This window comes from Chrysemys picta, chromosome 1, assembly GCF_011386835.1.
Source record: "Chrysemys picta bellii isolate R12L10 chromosome 1, ASM1138683v2, whole genome shotgun sequence".
Taxonomy (NCBI): Eukaryota; Metazoa; Chordata; order Testudines; family Emydidae; genus Chrysemys; species Chrysemys picta.
The window spans coordinates 3,606,352-3,625,896 of NC_088791.1; the positions used below are offsets into that span (position 1 = coordinate 3,606,352).

At 59.8% G+C, this 19,545-nt stretch overlaps 2 protein-coding genes across 4 annotated transcripts in view; one reads left to right on the forward strand and one right to left on the reverse strand.

The window, feature by feature from the left end:
- Positions 1-996: 996 nt before the first annotated feature.
- On the forward strand, positions 997-15,653 carry LOC101944294 (uncharacterized). Its single transcript, XM_005294556.4, has 12 exons — positions 997-1,599; positions 3,553-3,596; positions 4,641-4,704; positions 5,896-6,036; positions 7,775-7,873; positions 8,684-8,739; positions 9,258-9,398; positions 9,982-10,024; positions 10,654-10,734; positions 11,978-12,131; positions 12,910-12,980; positions 14,622-15,653. Exons 1-12 carry the CDS (start codon positions 1,129-1,131, stop codon positions 14,775-14,777), a joined length of 1,521 nt encoding a protein of 506 aa, XP_005294613.2. The 5' UTR covers positions 997-1,128; the 3' UTR covers positions 14,778-15,653.
- Positions 15,654-17,422: 1,769 nt separating this feature from the next.
- DENND6B (DENN domain containing 6B) overlaps positions 17,423-19,545 on the reverse strand; it is a 36,467-nt gene continuing 34,344 nt past the window's right edge. For all 3 annotated transcript variants that reach the window (XM_042860920.2, XM_065551467.1, XM_065551480.1), the window contains one exon: positions 17,423-19,373. In XM_042860920.2, the coding sequence (XP_042716854.2) occupies positions 19,251-19,373 (123 nt within the window). In that variant the 3' untranslated portion in view covers positions 17,423-19,250. The remainder of the gene's footprint in view (positions 19,374-19,545) is intronic.

Sequence of the window (19,545 nt, forward strand, 5' to 3'; positions counted from 1 at the left end):
CATCAGTAATGATCATAATAGCTTCCCCCTTTCTGCGGTGTGGTGCGTTGCATCTCTCAAAGCACTGCCCAGAAGAGAAGGATTGGTCCCCCACCGGGGGAGATTTGAAGCGGAGAACCTGGGACCTGCCCAAATCTGCAAAGGGAGGTGGTATCAGAAGAGATCCGGTTCTTGGGTGTTCCTGGCTCCAGTCCTGTGCTTGGGCCAGTAAGTGACTCAGCGTCAGTCTCTGCCCTCCTCCTGCTTGGAGAGCTGCAGCTGGGTGGGGCTTTGCACAGACATCCTTCGCCACGCAGCATAGGGAATGTTTTCATTGAAGGGTTTGTGTGTGTGTATGAAGTCGTGCCAACGGTTGTTAAACATGGGCCTCATTAAACATGCAGTCTGTTCCTTTGCATTATCGTGTGAATTTCCTTCTGCATGTTCCCGGCCAACGTGGCCAGACTTGCCTTTCCTGCGTTTGTAACTTCCACTTGCTGACTGGCCTCCGTCCTGTCCTCAAAGACCTCTTCTCTCAGCTGCCCTCCGACTGGTCTAGTTTCAGTCATGTTCAGACTGATTCTACTGGCAACAAAAAGCTGTGTTGGAAAGACTGGGCTGTGTTCACTCAGCCTGCACACACTGTTCCTACTCACAGCTATGGCTGCGCCCACGAGGAGCCAATGAAACCATCGCTGAAGGCAGCATGGCGTCCTGTGGCTCGGGGCCGGGAGCTGGCATTCCTGGCTCGGAGACTCCCTTCCTCACTCTAGGCCTTAGTTTCCCCCTGCTGTAGCATGGAGATCATGTTCGCCCACGTCGGGGAAGTGGGGCGCCAGCTGTAAAGTGCTGTATGTGACGGTGTTGTCACCCGAGCAGGGGAAGTTGAGTGGCACTGAAACAATGGGTTAAATTCAGAGCGGTTGGGAGAGGTGATGTAAGCCGTGCACCCACGCATTGGGCCGAGCGGCTGTGAGGTGCCTGCTCAGTGAAGGTGTGAGTGAAAGGAAGCAGGGGAGGGGGCGGCTAGTGTTGAATTTTGCACCTTTTACACCGTCTTAGGGTTGTTGGTTTTTGGCAAAGTTCCTGCCTGGCCCCTCAGCTGTGAGTTATGTCAGCCCTGCCCCCTCCCTGGGTGATGTAGCGGGGATGTGGGGATGGGTCCGGGGTGATGCGACATGCAGAGAGAGAGGTGACTTGTCCCCTCTTGCAATCCCTGGGGACCGGGTATCTAATCCCCACCTCGATCCAGCCATGGTGGCTTCAGGGTGCTCTGGGAAGCTGCTGGGCATCAAGGGAAGGCTTCTGCCTCGGCCCCTTTGTGAGATAGTGGAAGGCTGGCTGGGCGGGTTGCTCCAGCCACGCTCTCCAGGCTGCTACCCCCTCCCCGCGACGGGTGTGGAACAAACCAAACAAGCAAAGGTTACAGCCGCAGTTCAGTCAGCAGCAACCTGCGAGGGAGAGAGGCTCCCGGGTGCTGAGCACCACCACCGCCTGCAGGAGCCCAGCCCAGGAGGAGGAGCTGGGCGGCTTTTTGCTCTGGGATCAACAGAAGAGGCTCCAGCCGGCATGGAGGCGACAAGTCAAGGGAACAGCGCGTCAGCGCTGTCCAACGACAAGGTACCAACCCACGTGCGCGAACCAGGGCTGTAGAGACCCCAGAAAATGACATGGGCTCTGCAAAGGTGCCCTTCAGAGCCCGTGTCGCCACGCTCACCAGCTCAGTGGAAGCGAGCAGGTCACCTCCCCATGCACTGAACGGTATGTCCAGCATAGATGGGCTCGGGGGGCACTCCTGGATCCACGCGAAAACTGGCAGCCTGCAGGGAGGTGCAGCTGATGTATTTCCCAGCTGCAAAGTGCATGCTGTAGGGCTCCCGCCCGTGCTGCGCGGAAGATGATGGCTTGTGTTTCCTCTCTGGAACTGGGCTGCATTTGTCAGAGGCTGTAGCTTCTGCTCTGTGCCTGTCAATCTAGCTCTTTCTTACCAGGATTTAGTCGCTCTATCCTCTGAATGAGCTGTAGGATGGCCTGTCTCTCTCTCTCTGAGTCATTCAACCCCATCTGTCCCGTCATGGCTCATTTTCTCTCCATCTGTAACGGGGGGAAAGCTGTACTGTTCGGGGGGCCGCACCATGCCAGACACAGCGTTTCAGAGAGGCGATGTAGCCAGAAGCGGCTCTCGGGAACTCCCCGTTCCCAGGCTGCTGTGACCCACAAGAGGCAGAGGGAAAGGATTCTGCGTGACTCAGCGATGCTGGCAGGAGGGCATCCCATGGGCTGAGGCTAATGCGGGGCTGCTCCTCACCTTACAGGAATCAGCCATGTCCCCTGTGAGCAGGGGAAGGGGGCTGCACCCCGGTCTGGGAATGAGGGGAGCAAACTCCAGAGCAAGAGTTCTTGCTGGTCTCCCAGAGACACTGAAGGGAAAATCAAGCAACTTCTGCTCCTCTCTCTCTCCCCCTTTGTGCTGTTCTGAGCTAGCCTGGCAGAAGCTGGGGAAACCCCACCCAGAATACCGGTAGGACAGGGTACCAGAGCCAAGTCACCACCTACTCCTCTTCAGGCGCACACCGTGATTGCAGAGGGTAAAGACCTTCTCTGGCCAAGCTCCGGAGGCCAGGGCAGATTGTTCCCTATTCCGGCCCTTTGCTGGGAGACTGGCACAGCCCAGGATCGTCAGATGGTTTTCCCAGGCCTGCTGTTAACGGCAGAGCATCAGGCACCAATACGATCTCGTCCTGCTCTGCTGCTGCCCAAGGAGAGGCTGGGAGAAGTCGCCAGGGTTCTCCCAAGCTGCTCCTGGAACTGGTTGGAAAAATACCAAATGATGCCTTGTGTGAGAGCCAGATTTAAAAAAACAACCCTACAAAAGCCTTGTTTTCTAAGCCAGTTTCAGTGTAAAACAAAACAACCCCCCCCCCCCCCCCCCCAAAAAAGCCAATGACCTCTCCCCTGCCCCAAACCAGCAGGTGTATTTTAAAGCCAAGAACTCAAGGCTTTACTGGGGGGGAAAAAAATCGGTTCTACCCACCCAACCAGACCCGTTTTTTTTAATTCTGTCTGAAAACCCATTTTCTATCAAACCCCTTTAGTGAGCTCCCTGGCAGCATTGCAAGCCAGCTGCTCCGCTGTGAGCGTCCTCGCCCGCAGCAATGCATGCCCCCGCATGGGCTCTTTGCACGCAGCTTGGAACGCGCACTGCTCCGTGCTTGCAATGTTAAACCGGGGTCTTTTCTGCCTATTTTCTAGTGTGTCCCTGCTGGAAGTTCGAGCCCCTTCCTCCCCACCCCCGCTTCCCTATCTCTGGCTGTTTACACAGCCGAGTGGAATGGAGCCTGCCCAGGGTTCAATGTCTTGCTCTGTTCCGCTGACAAACAGCTGGGGCACGTTCCCTGCTGGTGACCTGGCTGGGAGGGTGAGGGGCCTCGGGCAGCGAGGCGCTGCTGCCAGGCGCAGGCGGGGTGCTCGCTGAGCAGTGGAGGGCAGAGCCTCGGCTTGCACCAGGGAGGAATTGAATCAAAGCCACGGGACTCGTGATTAACCCGCCGTCCTCTCCCTTTCTCCTTTTAGATCTTTGTGCTGACTTACGTCTACCTGGCAGCCTTATCTCTGAGGTGGGTCCGTTTACCTGAGGCCTGTCCCAAGACCAGCTGGGGTCAGGATAGGCAGGGGCCAATGTGGATGCACTTTGCTCATGGCCACTTGCCAAGCTCTTTCCCCTGGTAGCCCCCACGCTGGCTGCTGCCCCCCTTCTATAGGAAGATAATGTAAGAGCTCCGATATCTGCGTCATCGAGGCCTCTGCTCTTATCCCTACACGAGGGACGCATGCAGGACGGAGCCAGGTTCTGGGGGTGCTCTCAGGTAGACAGGCAGTGCTAGTGCAGGTCCCAAGCCATAGTGATACGTCTGAGGTCTGACAGCAGGGTACCACCGGGGCAGACCCTGCGTGCTCCTGCATCCAGCTTGCAAAGGTCATTTGGGATGCATTATCCCCAGCCCCAGGGTTTTCCCCCTCATCCTGTCCAGTCTTGTCCACAGCGGGAGGGAACTGTGGAATCCACCTTTCCTTCTGGAGACCACCACGTCCCCCAACATCCCAGGGCCCCTCTCTCTGGAAGCCACCAATGGTCATCTCCACTGTGGAGATGAAGTGAGCAGCCTACAGCGGGGCTTGTGACAAGGTTGCTGGTGCATGAATTCACCAGCAGGAGGCAGCAGTCCAGCAGGAAGCCATCCCCCTCAGTGCTTTTCCATTGCCACATGCCAGCTCCTTTCCAATCCCCACTGTCCCGTGGCTCTTCTCTCTCTGCAGTCTAGGAACCAGCGTGAGCCCCACTGCAGCAGGGAGCGCTGGCACCTGGACTCCAGCCCCCCAGGGTGACCAGGATGGAGAGAGGTTGGGACATTACGGGCTGGGAGGCAGGAGGGTTCTGGACTCTGATCCTGTTCCCAGCTCGGAAACCAGCTGCTGGTAACTCACACGAGTGACTTGCACTTCAGATATCCCAGCTGGGAGAGTGGGTGCAAAGTGGGGACCTCCCCGAGACCCAGACCTGTGTCTGAGCCCAGGCCCAAGGGGATGTTAGCTGTGCTGTGTGCAGACTAATCGATGGACGCCGCAGCGGAGACTAACCGTTGGCTGTATTTTCATTTCAGTCTCGTCGGCAGCGGCTCGGTCCTTGCTGTATCCACCCTCAGGAGGAGATGCTTCCACAGCCAGGTCTGTTGCAGACTCGAGACTCCCTGGATTTTTAGAGAAGTGGAGAGTGTGCGATCTCACGGGGCAGTTCATGCCCAAGGGTTTTTAATCCTGCCCCATAATAGTCCATCCTAATCCCGTGGCCAGTTCACCGCGGCCCTGGCCAACCCTGGAATACGCATTTCTTTAGTTCTGTGTTTCCTGGTGTTTAGCTGGAGCAGCTGCGGGTCATGGGGAAAACCCCATAATACATGGGGTTTTCAGAGCCCCTGCCGCCCAGCTGCATGTGTTCACCTGACACCAGGCAGAAGCTGGTCTGACGGATCTCTGCGTGGGACTCGGTTAGGCGGCTGTGTCTAAGGACAGTCTTGAGAGATCAGTGACGGCCCAGTCCGTTTGGGGCAGGGAAAGGAGGAGTGGGGCGGCCTGCCCCATGGCTTGGTCAGCCTCATCTGCTTTGAGTGCTCATTGGTTGCTGGAATTGCGGTCTGGCTGCAGCACCTAATCCCTGCCAGCTCTCCTTGGCCTGTTCCCCCCCCCCTCCAGGCACAGGGGTAGCACGAGGAAGAGGGCACAAGTGGGAGGAGACGGGGTGTTGGGAAGAGTGTTGCATGTACTGGCGGCAGAGGGGACATGGGAGGAGGCAGGGCTGAGCTGTGCGGAGGCTCACGCAGGAGCAGCCATGTTTGAGGTGCCTCCTCTCGCTCGACTGCAGCATTTCTGTGTTTGAGCTATTGGACGGCTGTGGGCTGCAGAGAGGCCACGGATCCCCTGGAGAGCGCAGGCAGGCAGGGCGGAGTCAGAGTGAGATGGGGCAGCCTCTTGGTGAGGTGCCTCCCTCGCCATCAGATGGGTGCAGAGACGCGGCAGCAAAACTCCGCTCACTGTTTCCAAAGAGGCTCCTTTCTGACCCTGCTCCCTCAGTGGGGACACACACACACACACAGACACACACTCTCTCTCTCTCTCTCTCTCTCTCTCCCCCCCCCCCCCCCCCTGGGCTCCGGGTGCCCCAGCTCTCTTCTCAGGCCAGGAGGGCATCACTTTCGGGGGAGGGCAGAGGAGCTCTGGGCCACACACTATGCAGAGCAAAGGAGACTGATAGGTGCTGGGGAGGGAGGGAGGCAGGTGTGTACCAGAGGGGGGCAGGGAAAAGGGGCTGCTCCCTGCTGGCAGCATCGTCCCTAACTAACCTTGTTGCTTTCCCCACAGCTGCGCCCCCTCTTCCTGCTGTCCCTGGCAGACTTCCTGGCTGCCTTGGTGCTGATCATCACGGCTGCCATCCAGCTCCTTCCAGCCCAGCGCTTTGTCCTGGCTTACGAGTTCTGCCCCTACGGCCTGATGCTGGCCATGGTGAGCACAGGGGGGGGTGCGATTGCACGGGGATTGATGTGCGGGCTGGGGCTGGTGACGATTGTGCCCCGCTCAGAAGTCGTTGCTGCCGCTGTTTCTCTAGAAGCCGCGTCCCCTGGTGTAGCTGCAGATTGTAACTGTTAGTGCGGATGAGCTCTGGGGTGGGTGTGTCATGCTGCCTCTGCACGTGGTGTGCTGGGCTGTGCCCTCCACTCTGGGAACATCAGAGCCCTCACAGGCCCCACTTGCAGGGGCCAATCCAGGATTGTTCCCGGGTTGGGGTCACAAGGATGGAGATTCAACCCCTGCCCGGGGGAGACGGTGCCACACCTAGGCCCTTCACCTGCCCCAGGTGGAGCGCTCACGCCAGCACCCCAGGGTGATGCAGCTCTGCTCCCTCCCTGGGCTTGATGGCTCCAGAGCCCTCCCCTGGTGATGCCAGTGGAAGTGGGGTTTCCTTCCGCCTCTGTTGACAACACTGGCCTGGGGCGCCTAAACCCGAACCAGCCCTGGGCTTCCAGCCCCTGCCCGCCCCACGCTGCCCCAGCCACTTTCTCCTGCTACTTTACCCTCAGTCCTGGGCCTCTTCCACAGCCCCTCCTGTGCGGCGTGTCCTGCCTTCCCTGGCAGCCAGCCCCTCGCTCGCTCTTGCCTACTCCACCTGCCTGCAGGGCCTCTGGGTTTGAGTCCTATTCGGCTCTTCAGAGAGCCTTGGCACGCCAGCCACAGGATCCCCCTGGGACCCAAAACCACCCTAAATGCCTGAGCGGGCCGGCCCCAGTAACGGCGACTGATGGGCCTGCTCTCAAAGGGGCCAGCCTGCTCTGCTCGCCCGGGGTTGAAGGTCTTCCAGACAGTTGTGACTCCCCGTGACCCTGTCTTTTCCAAGCCGGTTTGAGCCAATGGCTCAATTCAGATTTCAGGAGACACGGTCGCATATGGGTTACTACAGTCCAGACATGGGACACCTGCTGCCCTTTGCATCGGGGTGGTAGCCACCGGCTCCCGTAGCTCAGGGGGAAGAACCGTGGTTTTGGAGCCCGTGGTGAGTGCTAAGCCTGAGCCCAAATGGATCCTGTGGGGTGGGGGGACATGTGCCTGGGGTACATGGTCATGGGTTCTTAGAGGAGCCAGGGACCACTGAGTGGCTGAGCCTGTTGGCTACCGCAGGACTGTTCTGTGCCAGGGCCTGCCCCCGTCCAGCTCCGCTACCGGGAGCGTGTGGAACCCGCTCGTCAGCGTGTCACGTGGCCGTGCTGGGTGGGAACCCATTACGGGCCCCACTACAGAGCCTGGCTGGTGAGGTTGGGCTGCGGCGACTCATGCGCTCAGTTCCGGATGGTCCCGGTTCAGATCCATGTGTGTCAGCTGAGATGGCCGCCATCAGGCCCTGCTGTGCAGCACGGCTAGAAAGCCAGGACGGAGGCCCCAGTCAGGGGCCTGAGCCTTTGCGGGGATGGATGTGGGGTGGAGAGGGGCGGGGGGCGAGGTTCGTGCCCAGGTGCTGGTTCCTCCCCCACCCCCCCCCGTCCCGGAGCTGTGGTGGTGTCGTTACCAGATTGGACAATGCCCAACCCCCCTGGGGTTCCTGGGAGCAGCGCTGATACCAGGACCCTGGGCATGGGGAAGGCAGAAAAAGGCTAGTGGGAACGGGGGCCCAGCGGGGCTCCTGGCTCCCCCAAGAAGCCTGCAGGTGGGATTGTTGCTGGGTGTGACCCTCAGTTTCTATCTTGCTCAGATGTTCTACGCGATCTCCTTCCTGATGGTCATTGTCTACGCGTACGAGGTGAACCGCACCATCCATGGCTGGAGAGTGACGCACGTGACGGCTCTGCAGGTAGGGGCTGACCAGGCCTTCCTCCCCCACCCTGCTGTAATGTCTGAGGCGGTCCTTCTCTCCCACCGGGCACAACTAGGCCAGGGGCCAGATGGAGCTGCTGGTGGCAGACAGACACCACAGGGGGACCAGAGAGACAGACGGGAGGGAGAGTTACGCCACATGCCTCCAGACAGAGACAGGCCATGCCGTGAGCATCAGACCTGCTGGCCCTGGCCCGAGGAGATTGGGGGATGGTGCTGTGGTCACTCACCCACACCTTGGTAGGGGAGGAAAGGGAGCAGGATGGGCACAAGTTCCTAGCCAGGTTGATCAGCAGCGAGTAGGTCTCGGTGTTCTCTAGCCGGCAGCCGGTTACCTTGGCGCCCTGGCTAGTAGTGGGTGTTGTGTCAATGGGACGCTAAGGGTGGCAAGAGGGTGCCTGGGGCAGCCTGTTCCCTGTTCTACCATGTGTGTATTGTGATGTGATGCCCACATCCCCGGGCATGGCCCCCGGCCCCCCGGCTAGCCCTCTGGTGGCCCATGGGGGCCCGGGCTGCTCTGAGAATGGTCAGCCTGAGGGAGTGGTTCAGAGACGCACCCACGCAAGTGCAGAGCAGCAGCTTTTGGGACCCCAGGTGGTCCCGTCCCCTCCTACATGGTTTTAATGCCACTGTTCAGGGCTGCACATTCCTGCGAGTCCCACGGGACAATGGGCCACGTCCCTGGATCCGGCTCAGTGCCAAACGCTCCAATTTCCGTATCCAGACCCCGTCTCTAGCCCTGCGGCGAGGCTGCGGCCCTTTCTGACCCAGCTCTTCTCTGCTGCAGGAGAGGCGCAGGTGCACGGAGAGGGCACAGCACTGCCTGCCCTACGTCCTGGCCTGGTAGGTGCTGCCCGCTGGGCTTCTTTGACTTGTGGGTTTGGATTGGTACAAAGCTGCTTGCCCTGGGGCCCCCTCACAAGAGCCCTGTGGCTGGCGTGCCAGGGCTCTTGTGAGCGGTGACCAGCGCGGTGCAGCCGCAGAGCCTGCGTGACACCTGCCTGCGCTGTCTGGCTCTGGCCAGCATCACCTGCTTAGGGGAGGCAGCGTCTGTCCTGGCTCGCAGCTCCAGGCTAGGGCGTCCTGCATCCCCTCCTGGCTCCGCACGGCTGTGCAGCCTGGCCTGGGGGAGCGACAGCATAACGCAGCCCCAGTCTGACTAGTAACCGCAGCTCTCTGGGCCTCAGGGTCCCATCTCTAATGTGGGGTCAGACGTGCTGCCCTGGGAGCCCCAGCTGGGGTGTGCTGCTGCCTTTGCAATCCAGGGGCAGGCACAGCCTTCCCAGTGCATGGGGTGACTCCCCGCCGCGTGCCCAGCCTCTCACGCTCTTCCTTCCGCCTCTCCGTCTGTCTCTGCCAAGGCTGCTCCCCGCCCTCACGTTCCTGGGCCAGCTGCTGTTGAGAGGCGCGTCAGTGAGAGACATCGCTCCCATGTCCATCGAACCCGTCCGGCCCCGTCCGGCCAACCACTCCCGAGGGGCCGACAGCCTGTACTGCTCCAGGTAGCGCTTCGGTCCATTCGCAGCCACCGCCGGCCCCTTCTCCCTTCCATCAGCCTGAGCTTCCCCCGGGAAGGCCCCACAGAGCCTTCGGCTGCCTCTTGTTCTGAACCAGACCGTGCTCACTGGGGCCGGGACCGTTACGCCCGGGTCTGTGCAGGAGGGAGCAGGCCCAGTCCATAATGATCCTGCGCCCAGGGTTGTGACACTAGCTCCGAGTCCTGCCCTGCCAGTGAATGCAGCTCTCCGAGTCCCATCCCGCAGCCAGGTGGGGCGGGGCCCGGCAGCCGGGCTCAGTGCAGGGTGCCCAACTCCCCTGGCGCTGCAGAACTGCAGCTGCAGTGACAGCTGGATCCTGAAAAGCTGCCCCAGCCGTGCCCGCTGCTGGAGCCTGTCACTGAACTCGGCTCCTGCCAGCATCCGCTCGTGCCCTGGAGAGAGGTGCCCTGAACAAGGCCCTGCGCTCTGGGGCACGGCCTTGCCAGCCAGACCACACCGCCGTGATGGGAGCTCCCCCTTCCCGAGGGGAACGTGCCGAGATAAAGTGCTGGGAGCCAGCGCCACTTACACAGCAATGTTCTTTCAGCTGCCTGATCCTCATCCACCGTTCCCAGGACGTCTGCGATAAGGTCAGAGCTCCCCGGCCTCTGCTTCCTCCACCTCCCTTTTCTTGAGCAGTGCCCAGGGGCCAGAAAGCCTTAGCCTGGCTCAAAAGCTCTCCCAGGCAGCAGCTGTCCTCCAATCTCCCGTTTCCAGCCACTTGCACCGTTGCTCATGGCTGTTACCCTCCTGCGGGGGCTGGGGTGGGTGGGCGGGCAGGTGGGGACCAGTACACATTGCTTCTCCTCCCGTCCGCCCCACCGTTCTACCCATGGGGCAGCTCTCCCTGCCCCTGCTGCCACCTGGGAATAAAGGGAAGATGGAGCTGAGCTGGGGATCAGGGTGCATGACGGGCAAAGGGCAGGGTGGATGGAAGGGGCCAGGGCTAATGCCCCAGCAAGGAAATTTCTGCTACTCTAAGAGAGTCTGGGCTGGACCTCTGGGCTCAGCTGGTGCCCACCTTTGTGTTTGTTCTGTAAAGCGCCTGGCCTGGCCTGGGTACTAACATCATGTATCCCCAGAGCAGTGCGGGTCTGAGTACTCACCATTCCCTGCCAGGCTCACCACCACAAGCAGTAAACTAAGGTGCCTGGGTGGGGGAGGGGGCAGCATAATGCCCCAAGCAGCCGCCTCACTGCGCGTTTCCTGTGTCTCCCAGTACGCAGGGGGGAAGGACACTGGCCTGGAGATGAAAATCATCTTCTTCATGTACCTGCTGCTGGTGCTCAGCTGCAGCACAGTGAGCACATGAGTTTGTCATATCCTTGAGTCTCAGCAAGTGGCCTGTGGCTCACAGCCCAGAGCCGCAGCGCGGGGGGGAGAGCGAGTGTGTGCGCACCTGTTGAACAGCGCCGGGGGGAAGAGCGAGTGTGCATGCACCTGTTGAGCAGCAGGGGAGTAGAGCGAGTGTGCGTGCGCCTGTTGAACAGCGTGCGAGGGAGAGCGAGTGTGCGTGCGCCTGTTGAACAGCGCGCGAGGGAGAGCGAGTGGGAGTGTGCCTGTTGAACTGCGTGGGGCAGAGAGCAAGTGCGTGCGTGCCTGTTGAACAGTGCGCGAGGGAGAGCGAATGTGCGTGCGCCTGTTGAACGGCGCGGGGGGGAGAGTGAGTGTGTGCGCACCTGTTGAGCAGCGCCGGGGGGGGAGAGCGAGTGTGTGCGCACCTGTTGAGCAACGCCAGGGCAGAGAGCGAGTGTGCGTGCGCCTGTTGAACAGCGCGCGAGGGAGAGCGAATGTGCGTGCGCCTGTTGAACGGCGCGGGGGGGGAGGGAGAGCGAGTGTGCGTGCGCCTGTTGAACAGCGCGCGAGGGAGAGCGAGTGTGCGTGGGCCTGTTGAACAGCGCGGGGGGGAGGGAGAGCGAGGGGAAATGAGCCTGTTGAACAGCGCAGGAGGGAGAGCGAGTGTGCGTGGGCCTGTTGAACGGCGCGGGGGGGGGAGAGCGAGTGGGAGTGCGCCGGTTGAACGGCGCGGGGGGAGGGAGAGCGAGTGTGCGTGCGCCTGTTGAACGGCGCGGGGGGAGGGAGAGCGAGTGTGCGTGCGCCTGTTGAACGGCGCGGGGGGGGGAGAGCGAGTGTGCGTGCGCCTGTTGAACGGCGCGGGGGGGGGGAAGAGCGAGTGTGCGTGCGCCTGTTGAACGGCGCGGGGGGAGGGAGAGCGAGTGTGCGTGCGCCTGTTGAACGGCGCGGGGGGGGGAGAGTGAGTGTGCGTGCGCCTGTTGAACGGCGCGGGGGGGGGAGAGCGAGGAGTGGGAGTGCGCCGGTTGAACGGCGCGGGGGGAGGGAGAGCGAGTGGGAGTGCGCCGGTTGAACGGCGCGGGGGGAGGGAGAGCGAGTGGGGAGTGCGCCGGTTGAATGGCGTGGGAGGGGAGTGCGCCTGTTGAACAGCGCGGGGGGAGGGAGAGCGAGTGTGCGTGCGCCTGTTGAACGGCGCGGGGGGAGGGAGAGCGAGTGTGCGTGCGCCTGTTGAACAGCGCTGTCTCTGGCAGTTCCTCTACTGCAGGGTGAAGCTCTGGTGCAGGAGGAACAGTGAGGCGCGGTTTCTGAACATGGAGAATGACGGCTTCGCCAGCAGGAACATCCAGAGCGTGTGCAAAATTTCTCGCTGCTTCCAGCTGGTTTTCCTGATCTGCTGGACACCAGGTGAGTTGCTCCTACTAGATCAAGACTGATGACTGGTCCTCTCTTCTGTGTGCACCATGATCCCTTCACAGTGCAATCAAGTGCAAACACCCAGCCTCCCCCACCATCCCTGGCCAACATTGGGTCCCAGCCTTTTCTCCAGTCCCCCATGAGATCCCTGTGCCGAGAATGATACGTGTTCAGGGAGAGGCTGAGGAGCAGGAGTCAGGCTGGCTCTAGCAACAGTGCTAGCAGCGATCCTGGGTCTGGCTGAGCCAGGCTGGGGAGACGTGGAAGGATCTGGCCTACAGGTCTGGCCTCAGTGCCCGAGGAGATGTTCTGTGCTTTAAGCAGCAGGTTTGAAGTCTCTGGCTGCCCTAGAAACACAGAACTCCAATTCCTTCTGGGTTGGCTCGGCTCCTCCTCCCCCCCGCTAGACCAGCTGAATCCCACACATTTCAGTGGGTATGGCTCTTTCCGAAGAGCCCTTAATCTTTCGTGCAGGTGCCCAGGAGCAGGACAGGCCAATGTTTCCTCTCCCCGCTGCAGGCTGCCTGGCTTCCACTTTGGAAGGGGCAGTGAAGCTGTGTGTGTACAGAAGCGCTGGTAAATCACGGGGGGACCCATCCTCAGGGGGAAGGTGCTGGACAAACATCAGATGAGGTTTAGGGCCTGGCCAGGAGGGGCAAAGGTGGCCGCACTCTGAGGGCTGCGTGTTAAAGGCAGGTGCAGAAGTAAAGGGCAAGAGAGACGAGCAGGATAAAGCCATGACTGCACATTCCTTTGTTTCTGTCCACAGCCTTCCTGCTCAGCATCCTCTCCTTCACCAGCATCAAGCCCACCTCCATCTTTGCACTTCATGTTGCCGTGGTAAGGAAGTCTCTACAGCCTGATAGGCCGGTGCTGCCGCTCCTTAGATTGTGAGCTTGTTAGGGGAAGGACTGTCTTTGGATTAGTTTTGCACAGTGCCTAGCATGATGGGGGCGCTGACTGGGGACCTCTCTATGCTACCACCAGACAAGTACTGGGAGTGCAGAATGATCAATGGCCAGTCTAAAGGGAGGGAAGTGAAACAGCATGCAGACAGCAGGGGTTGCTTCTGTTACAGCTCCCGTGGTGCCTGTGCATTCACTGGGTGGGTGTGTGCGTGTGTAGCACCCAGGTGCTGATGAGGCAGGTTCTTCTCTGCTAGGCACTACGGCTGCATGGGTGGAGGGGGAGGCACTGGTCCATACACAGAGCACAGCGGCCCCTGCACAGTGAAATGAAATAAACCATGTCCAAGGGCTGGATGAGTTCTGCTGGTGCTGCCAAATGTAAATAAATGGCCCTAGGAAATACAGGCCTCCGGCTCGAGGGGAGCGATTCCAGGGCCCGGCTCAGCTCGGCGCCTTTGCTCTCTCCTGGCTGCCAGAGCTAGGCAGAGCTTTTTCTCCTGGCTGCTGATGGAAAGTCTTTTGCTAACCCTGCCAGTAGGGTTACCATATTGCCACAATCAAAAAAGAGGACACTGGGGGGGGGGAGCCTCGCCCCTGCCCCCATCCACTTCCTCCCACTTCCCACCCCCTGACTGCCCCCCTCAGAACTCCCAACCCCCCCCACTCCTTGTCCCCTGACTGCCCCCTCCTGAGAACCCCCCCCCCACCCTAACTGCCCCCCTAGGACCCTACCTGTCCCCTGACTGCCCCACCCCATATTCACACCCCTGCCCCCAGACAGGACCCCCGGGACTCCCATGCCCTATCCAACCCCCTCTGCTCCCTGCCTGCCTTGACCCCTCTCCCACCCCTGCCCCGACAGCCCCCCCAGAACTCCCGACCCTTCCAACCCCCCCTTACTCCCTGTCCCCTGACTGCCCCCTCCAGAACCCCCCTGCCCCTTCTCCATCCCGTGGCCCCCTTACCGTACTGTACTGTGCGGCACGCTGGGCAGCAGGGGAGGAGGAGGAGGGAAGAGCTCGAGAGCTGCCGGAGGCCGATGGAACGGCCCGGCAGGCGGCGATCTGAGAAGGATGGGGGGCGGGAGGGGAGCTCTAGAGCCCGGCCGGAGGGGGAAGCGGAGGAGGGGCTCTGGCTGCCGGAGCCCCATGCGAGTGGCAGGATCCGGCCGGCTGCCCTGTCAGCCGTGCCCCGCTCTGCATGGGGGGGGGGGGGGAAATCCTGGACATTTTTAGACATTTACAAATTCTCCCAGACGCTATTTTTAACTCAAAAAGCCGGACATGTCCGGGAGAATCCGGACGAATGGTAACCCTACCTGCCAGTGGGAGGCCGCGTCAGTCTTGCTCTCCTTGGAATCCCGGCTGTGGCAGGAGGAAGCTCATCTGTTTGTCAGTTGGATACACAGTCATCTAACTTTCCACTTTCTGTCATCGACTCTGTGTTCGGAGAGGAGCTGCCCGTCTCTCCCCGGACATGGAGGCCTGCAGAGCAGAGGGCAATGGCCCTGCTGTGCAGAAATGGCACAGTCGCAGGAGGTGTTGCTAAAAGCGCTGCTCTCCCTCTCTTGCAGGCCCTGACCATGTCCCTCCAAGGGCTCCTGCACAGTTTGGTCTACGGCTGGCTGCGGCAGAACTTCCGCCAGGAGGCTCTGGGGGAGACGCTCCCCTTGAGATACTACCCCGGCCTCAAAGCCTTCTACGACGAATCGTTTGGTGTTGAGGGCTAGGAGAGTGCCTGCATCGTTCTCTGCTGCTTGCTGGGCCCCACGTCTGCAGCAGCCGCTGGGCATTTTGGAGGAGCACTACAAAGCTGCTCTCCTCACTGGGGGCTGTTCCCCCTGGACACTGCACCAGGCAATGAGGAATTAGCCCTGTACTGACTTTGTGGGGCAGCCTTCCTGGAACACAGGGACCTGCACTGATTTCACCACCCTTCTGGCTCACAAGAAATAACTTTGCAAACACGGTCTTAGAGCCGCTCCTGCTCCTGGAAGCAAGTTAGCCAAAGCAGCAACATCGTTCGCAACTGGTGTGTGACCAACTGTGGTTTGCTTAAGGGCAGTTAAAGGCCCAGAGCTGATGCTGGCTGCAAGGGAGAAGAGGCCAAGGCCTCACTTAAATTCCCTCCCACCTACACGGCTGTCCTTCCCTCATCTCTAAAGTAGCTTCTGCAAAAGGCTGGGAGGGATGGACAGTCCCCCCTCCCCTCCCGGGGGGACCCTGGGGCTGCTGCAGGCCTCTGAGCCAGAAGGGAGCTTGAAGGAACCGTGGCTCTCACTAGGACAAGGCCATAGGATGTAGAGCAGAAGCTCTGTGGAGCAATTCTCTTGCACAATGGATTGATTCCATTTACGGTGGGGCCGAGAGCCCCCGTCATGGAGCAGGACCCTGTCTGTGCCAGGCACTGTACCCAGCTGTGTGGGTGTTCATGGCTTGGGAACAGCCTGTATTGTATTAATTGAAACATGAAAGGAGATAACGGGGGGGGTGCAGAGACTACTGGCAATTGAATTTTAATTGTGGCTGGCCCGAGGCGGCAGTAGAGTTTGCTTGTCCCTCAAGCCCTGTCTCTACTCACTTGAGAATAAAAAACCTTAACCCTTTCTGCCCAAGCTGGCCTCACCTGTATCACCTCCCCCAGCTCCTCGACCTGTAAGGTGTTCACAGTGCTTTGGATGGCAGAGCCCCTCGGTCGCCTCAACAGGGCCCAAAGGCGGATGCTTAGCCACTCCTTGTCCTTCCTGCCCCTGGGTAAACAAAACCCAAGCCAAGAGCAGCTCACCCCCTTTTTGGCCAAGGATGAAGGGGTTCTTGGCTAATGTCCCAGAATGAATACAGCTAACAGCCCTTGAAGCTCTCCTGCTCCCTCCTGTGCGCACTCAGCTCGAGATGTGTCAGCGTTAACCCCCCTCACCCCCGGCTAGTTAAAAGCCAGACCAACCCTGTCTCGGGTTTGGCCCTGTTGCTGTTGGCTCCCAAGGGCTGAAATTGTGCCCCACTGAACAACAGCTGCTGGTTCGTACGGGCAGAGGCAGACAGCTGCCCTGCCTGTCCCCAGGGCTGGTGCAGCTGTGACCTCTCTGAACTCTCCAGCCCCATCTGGCTTTGAATGAGTCAGGCCTGACCCACAGAGCAAACCAGTCCCATTTTGCCCAAATATTTATCTATGTGCCGTAATGCCCTTTCATTAATTTCCACCCAAACCGATAGGACCTGCACAGCAGACACGGTTACTCCTGGGGGAATTCTGCACCACTGCGCATGTGCAGAATTTATGTCTCCTGTCTTCCCCCCCCCCAATTTCTTTGCTTCCCCCCCAGAAAAATGTGACTTTCTGATGGGGCAGAAAAGGGAAGCCACAAGTGGTCATGTGACCCTCCCCAGCAGTATGTTGTGGATGCCCAGGGCAGCGGGCAGAGAGGTAAATCACTGTGGGGCAGGGATGGGACTGGGGAAGACCTGGTTGGTGGCTCCTACCCTGTGCCACACTCGGCTGCTAGTCCCAGCTGGGGGAGGACAGGACTTCCTCTTCCCCTGCATAACATCCACCCCCAGACTGCTCCTCGGGCTGCAGGAAGCTCATCAACCCCCCATCCCACTTCCTGCACCCATTGCTCCTCAGCTGTGGGGGGGGGGAGGGGGGATCCCTGTGCAGGGAGCTGCTCCTCCATCTGCCCAACCCCCTCATACCCTGAGCCTCTCCACCCCCTACAGAACACCCCCGATGAGCCCCACTCCACCTGCACGTGGATCACCATCCCACTGAGCCCCACCCACCTTCACCCCTGTGCAGAGTCTCATTACCACTGCACCCAGAAGCCCCAGTGCAGCCAGATCCTCCACTGACCTGCCTACACAGAACCCTCTGAACCCACAACTGGATCCCTCCACACTCGGATCCTGCCTACCCCCACCTGGCATGGAGGGGTAGGGCCCTGGGCTGTTTCTGGGGCAGGCCCAGTCCTTGTGCTGTGTCAGGGTTGAGTACAGCTTCACCGCTGAGTCTGGGTCCCCAGGAGGGTGGGGGGGGGGGGCCTGCACAGTGATATCCCACCTCTGTGTAGCCAGTGGCCTGTGCTCCCCACTTATTTGACCAGTACAATCTGCAGAATGTTAAAATAGTGTGCGCACACTGCTCTCAGGAGAAAGACAAGGGAGGACACAATGAATTGTAGGAGCCAGAGACACAATCCAACCTCGTGCAGCATGAGAAGGCCCAGAATCCAGGCTGCTCTTCCATGGAGTGGGAAGAACCCGGGTTCTTTGGGCGTCGCCGTACCCCTGGGCAATGTCACGCTGACCGTCGAGACGAGGCGAGCTGGAGAGGATGAGCATGCTGGCACCTGGGGTTATTACTACTCCAAGCACAGCGTGCAGAAAACGCCTGTTTATTTTCAGAACAAAGCTCAGCTCATCCCACTGAGGCTCCAAGACGAGAGGCCGTTTTTTAAGCTAACATTTACTACTATACGGGAGCGATTTAAGTCCCTCCTGTGGGCACTGCACAGTTAGCGCACACATCTCTACAGACTATACACTATACAGACTGGGCTTTGTCACTACGGAGCATTTTACAGAGTAACTTACTGCAGGGAGGGCCCCGCCCCCCACCCACCTGCTTCTCCACACAGGGAGCCTGGAGGAGGCAGGGCAGCCGTGAAGGAGGGCTCAGGGCTGCAGCCAAATGCTCACTACCATGACGACTGCTTTCTTCTAGACTGTGTGTAGCGGGGGAGGAAGGAACTATTCCCCAAAGCAGGTGGGAGGGTTCCAGCCTTTGTGCTTTACTGTGTAAATGAGAAACAGCCCGATGGAGGGCAGAGCTTGCTAGAGAGAACACCTCATCCTCCCCACCACTGCACCCCTCATCCCCACTCCCTGTACACGCAGCTCGCAGGACGCTTTCGTGCAAGGTCCCGCCTGACACCTTGACCATCCCTACTCTGCAAGAAGTTCCACTCTAGGGCCTCTGCCTTGGGGAAGCAGTGCGCGGGCCCCGGTTTGCCCCAAGGTCCACTGAGCACGGGACACACTTTCCATGGTAAGAGCGCTCCAGGTGGCAGAGGGTGAAGCACGAGGGCCTGGTACTGGCTCTCAGAGGGCAACCCTGGGGGTGAGTTAAACCAGCGCTCAGAGAACCTGGAGAAACACTGCTCTGAAAAGGGGGGAAGGCTGCAGTCAGTCATTTTAGCACTGGTAGAAAAGCCAGCCCATCATTCATTCATTCATCCCTTACGTGTGCGTGCAGCCCTTCCCCACCCCCGGCCCCCCAGAAATAACAGAGGCAGCAGTACCAGAGTCCTCTGATGCTGTGGGTAAGGACGAGTAAGCAGAGGGGAGCATCTCACTGGCAGTACAAATATATGCACCAAGCTCTGTACCCACAAGGGAGCCAGTGCTGTGCAAGCGCCCGTTAGTGAGGGTAATGCAGGCTGTAAGCAGTGGTGCTGTGTCCTCCCTGACGGGCAAGGGGGCTGAGAATCTGTCGGACAGAAACGCACCTCGTTAGACATTCTCTGGACAGATTGCTACCTGCTCTCACACACTCCCAGAGCTCCAGCACCCCAGCAAGGTGTGCTCAGAGCTCCAGCCTGTCTAACACACACTGCTCTAGGCCAGCGACTGCTCTCTCCAGCAATGGGTCAGCCTGTTGCAGGGATGGTGGTGGATTTTCCACATCCCCTGTGTGAAGGGGCCTGGAATCACAAGATTAGCGAGAGCATCAGGTTTCTCCTGCAGGCTCTGTACATAAACCCCATACACAGAGTGTTCCTGTCTCTACAGCTGGGCCCATGACAAGTGGGCATGATGGACACGTACGTATCAACGGGCCTAGCATGAGGGCAAGGGTGGGGATGTCTGTGTTGGTTCTACACAGCCTGCCATAAGGGACTGGAACCCTGGCTGTCTCCCTCTGCCTCACTGACGGCCACACAGAGCTCTCCTCCTCCAGCTCCTCCGGGAAAGCAGGACCGGACAGCAAACAATTGTGCACAGAAACAGTTCACCTTCCCGTCGCCAGTTCCACCCTGCGCTCAGGACTCAAACCCACACGCACTGGCAGGCAGAATCCAGGTCAGTGTGGTGCTGGATCAGGGCAGAAGTTTCTTCCTCAAACCTGACTGCAGCCCCCTGCAGCTCTGAAGGAGATGCTGTGCATGGGGGAGTCCCTTCCCCACAGAGTCCTGGTGCTGGGTGGCTCAGTGGTGGTGCAGCACAGTCTGGAGATCCTCAGGCAGGGAACCAATGATGGTCTCAATGTAAAGGCCCACTCGCTGCAGCGTTTCCTCCTTCACAGGGAGGTGATGGCACCTGGCTCTGATCTGGGGGGAGGGAAAGAGAGGAGGGGGAACTTTTAATACAGACTCCAAGTATCCCCTTTCTGCTTGTGCCATTAACTTAAGGGAGCCCCATGGGCTCTCCCTTACCTGGGAAGATATACAGGTCCTGAGCAGTGCTGCCCCTGTGGAGATGGTTTGAGACCCAAGGGTGGGG

Bases quoted from the DNA above. Each gene is read 5' to 3' on its own strand.
- LOC101944294 (XM_005294556.4), top strand. From the start codon at position 1,129: ATGTGGGGATGGGTCCGGGGTGATGCGACATGCAGAGAGAGAGGTGAC. The intron at 9,399-9,981 runs GTAGCGCTTCGG...ATGTTCTTTCAG, and splicing joins GACAGCCTGTACTGCTCCAG to CTGCCTGATCCTCATCCACC. The intron at 12,132-12,909 runs GTGAGTTGCTCC...TTCTGTCCACAG, and splicing joins CCTGATCTGCTGGACACCAG to CCTTCCTGCTCAGCATCCTC.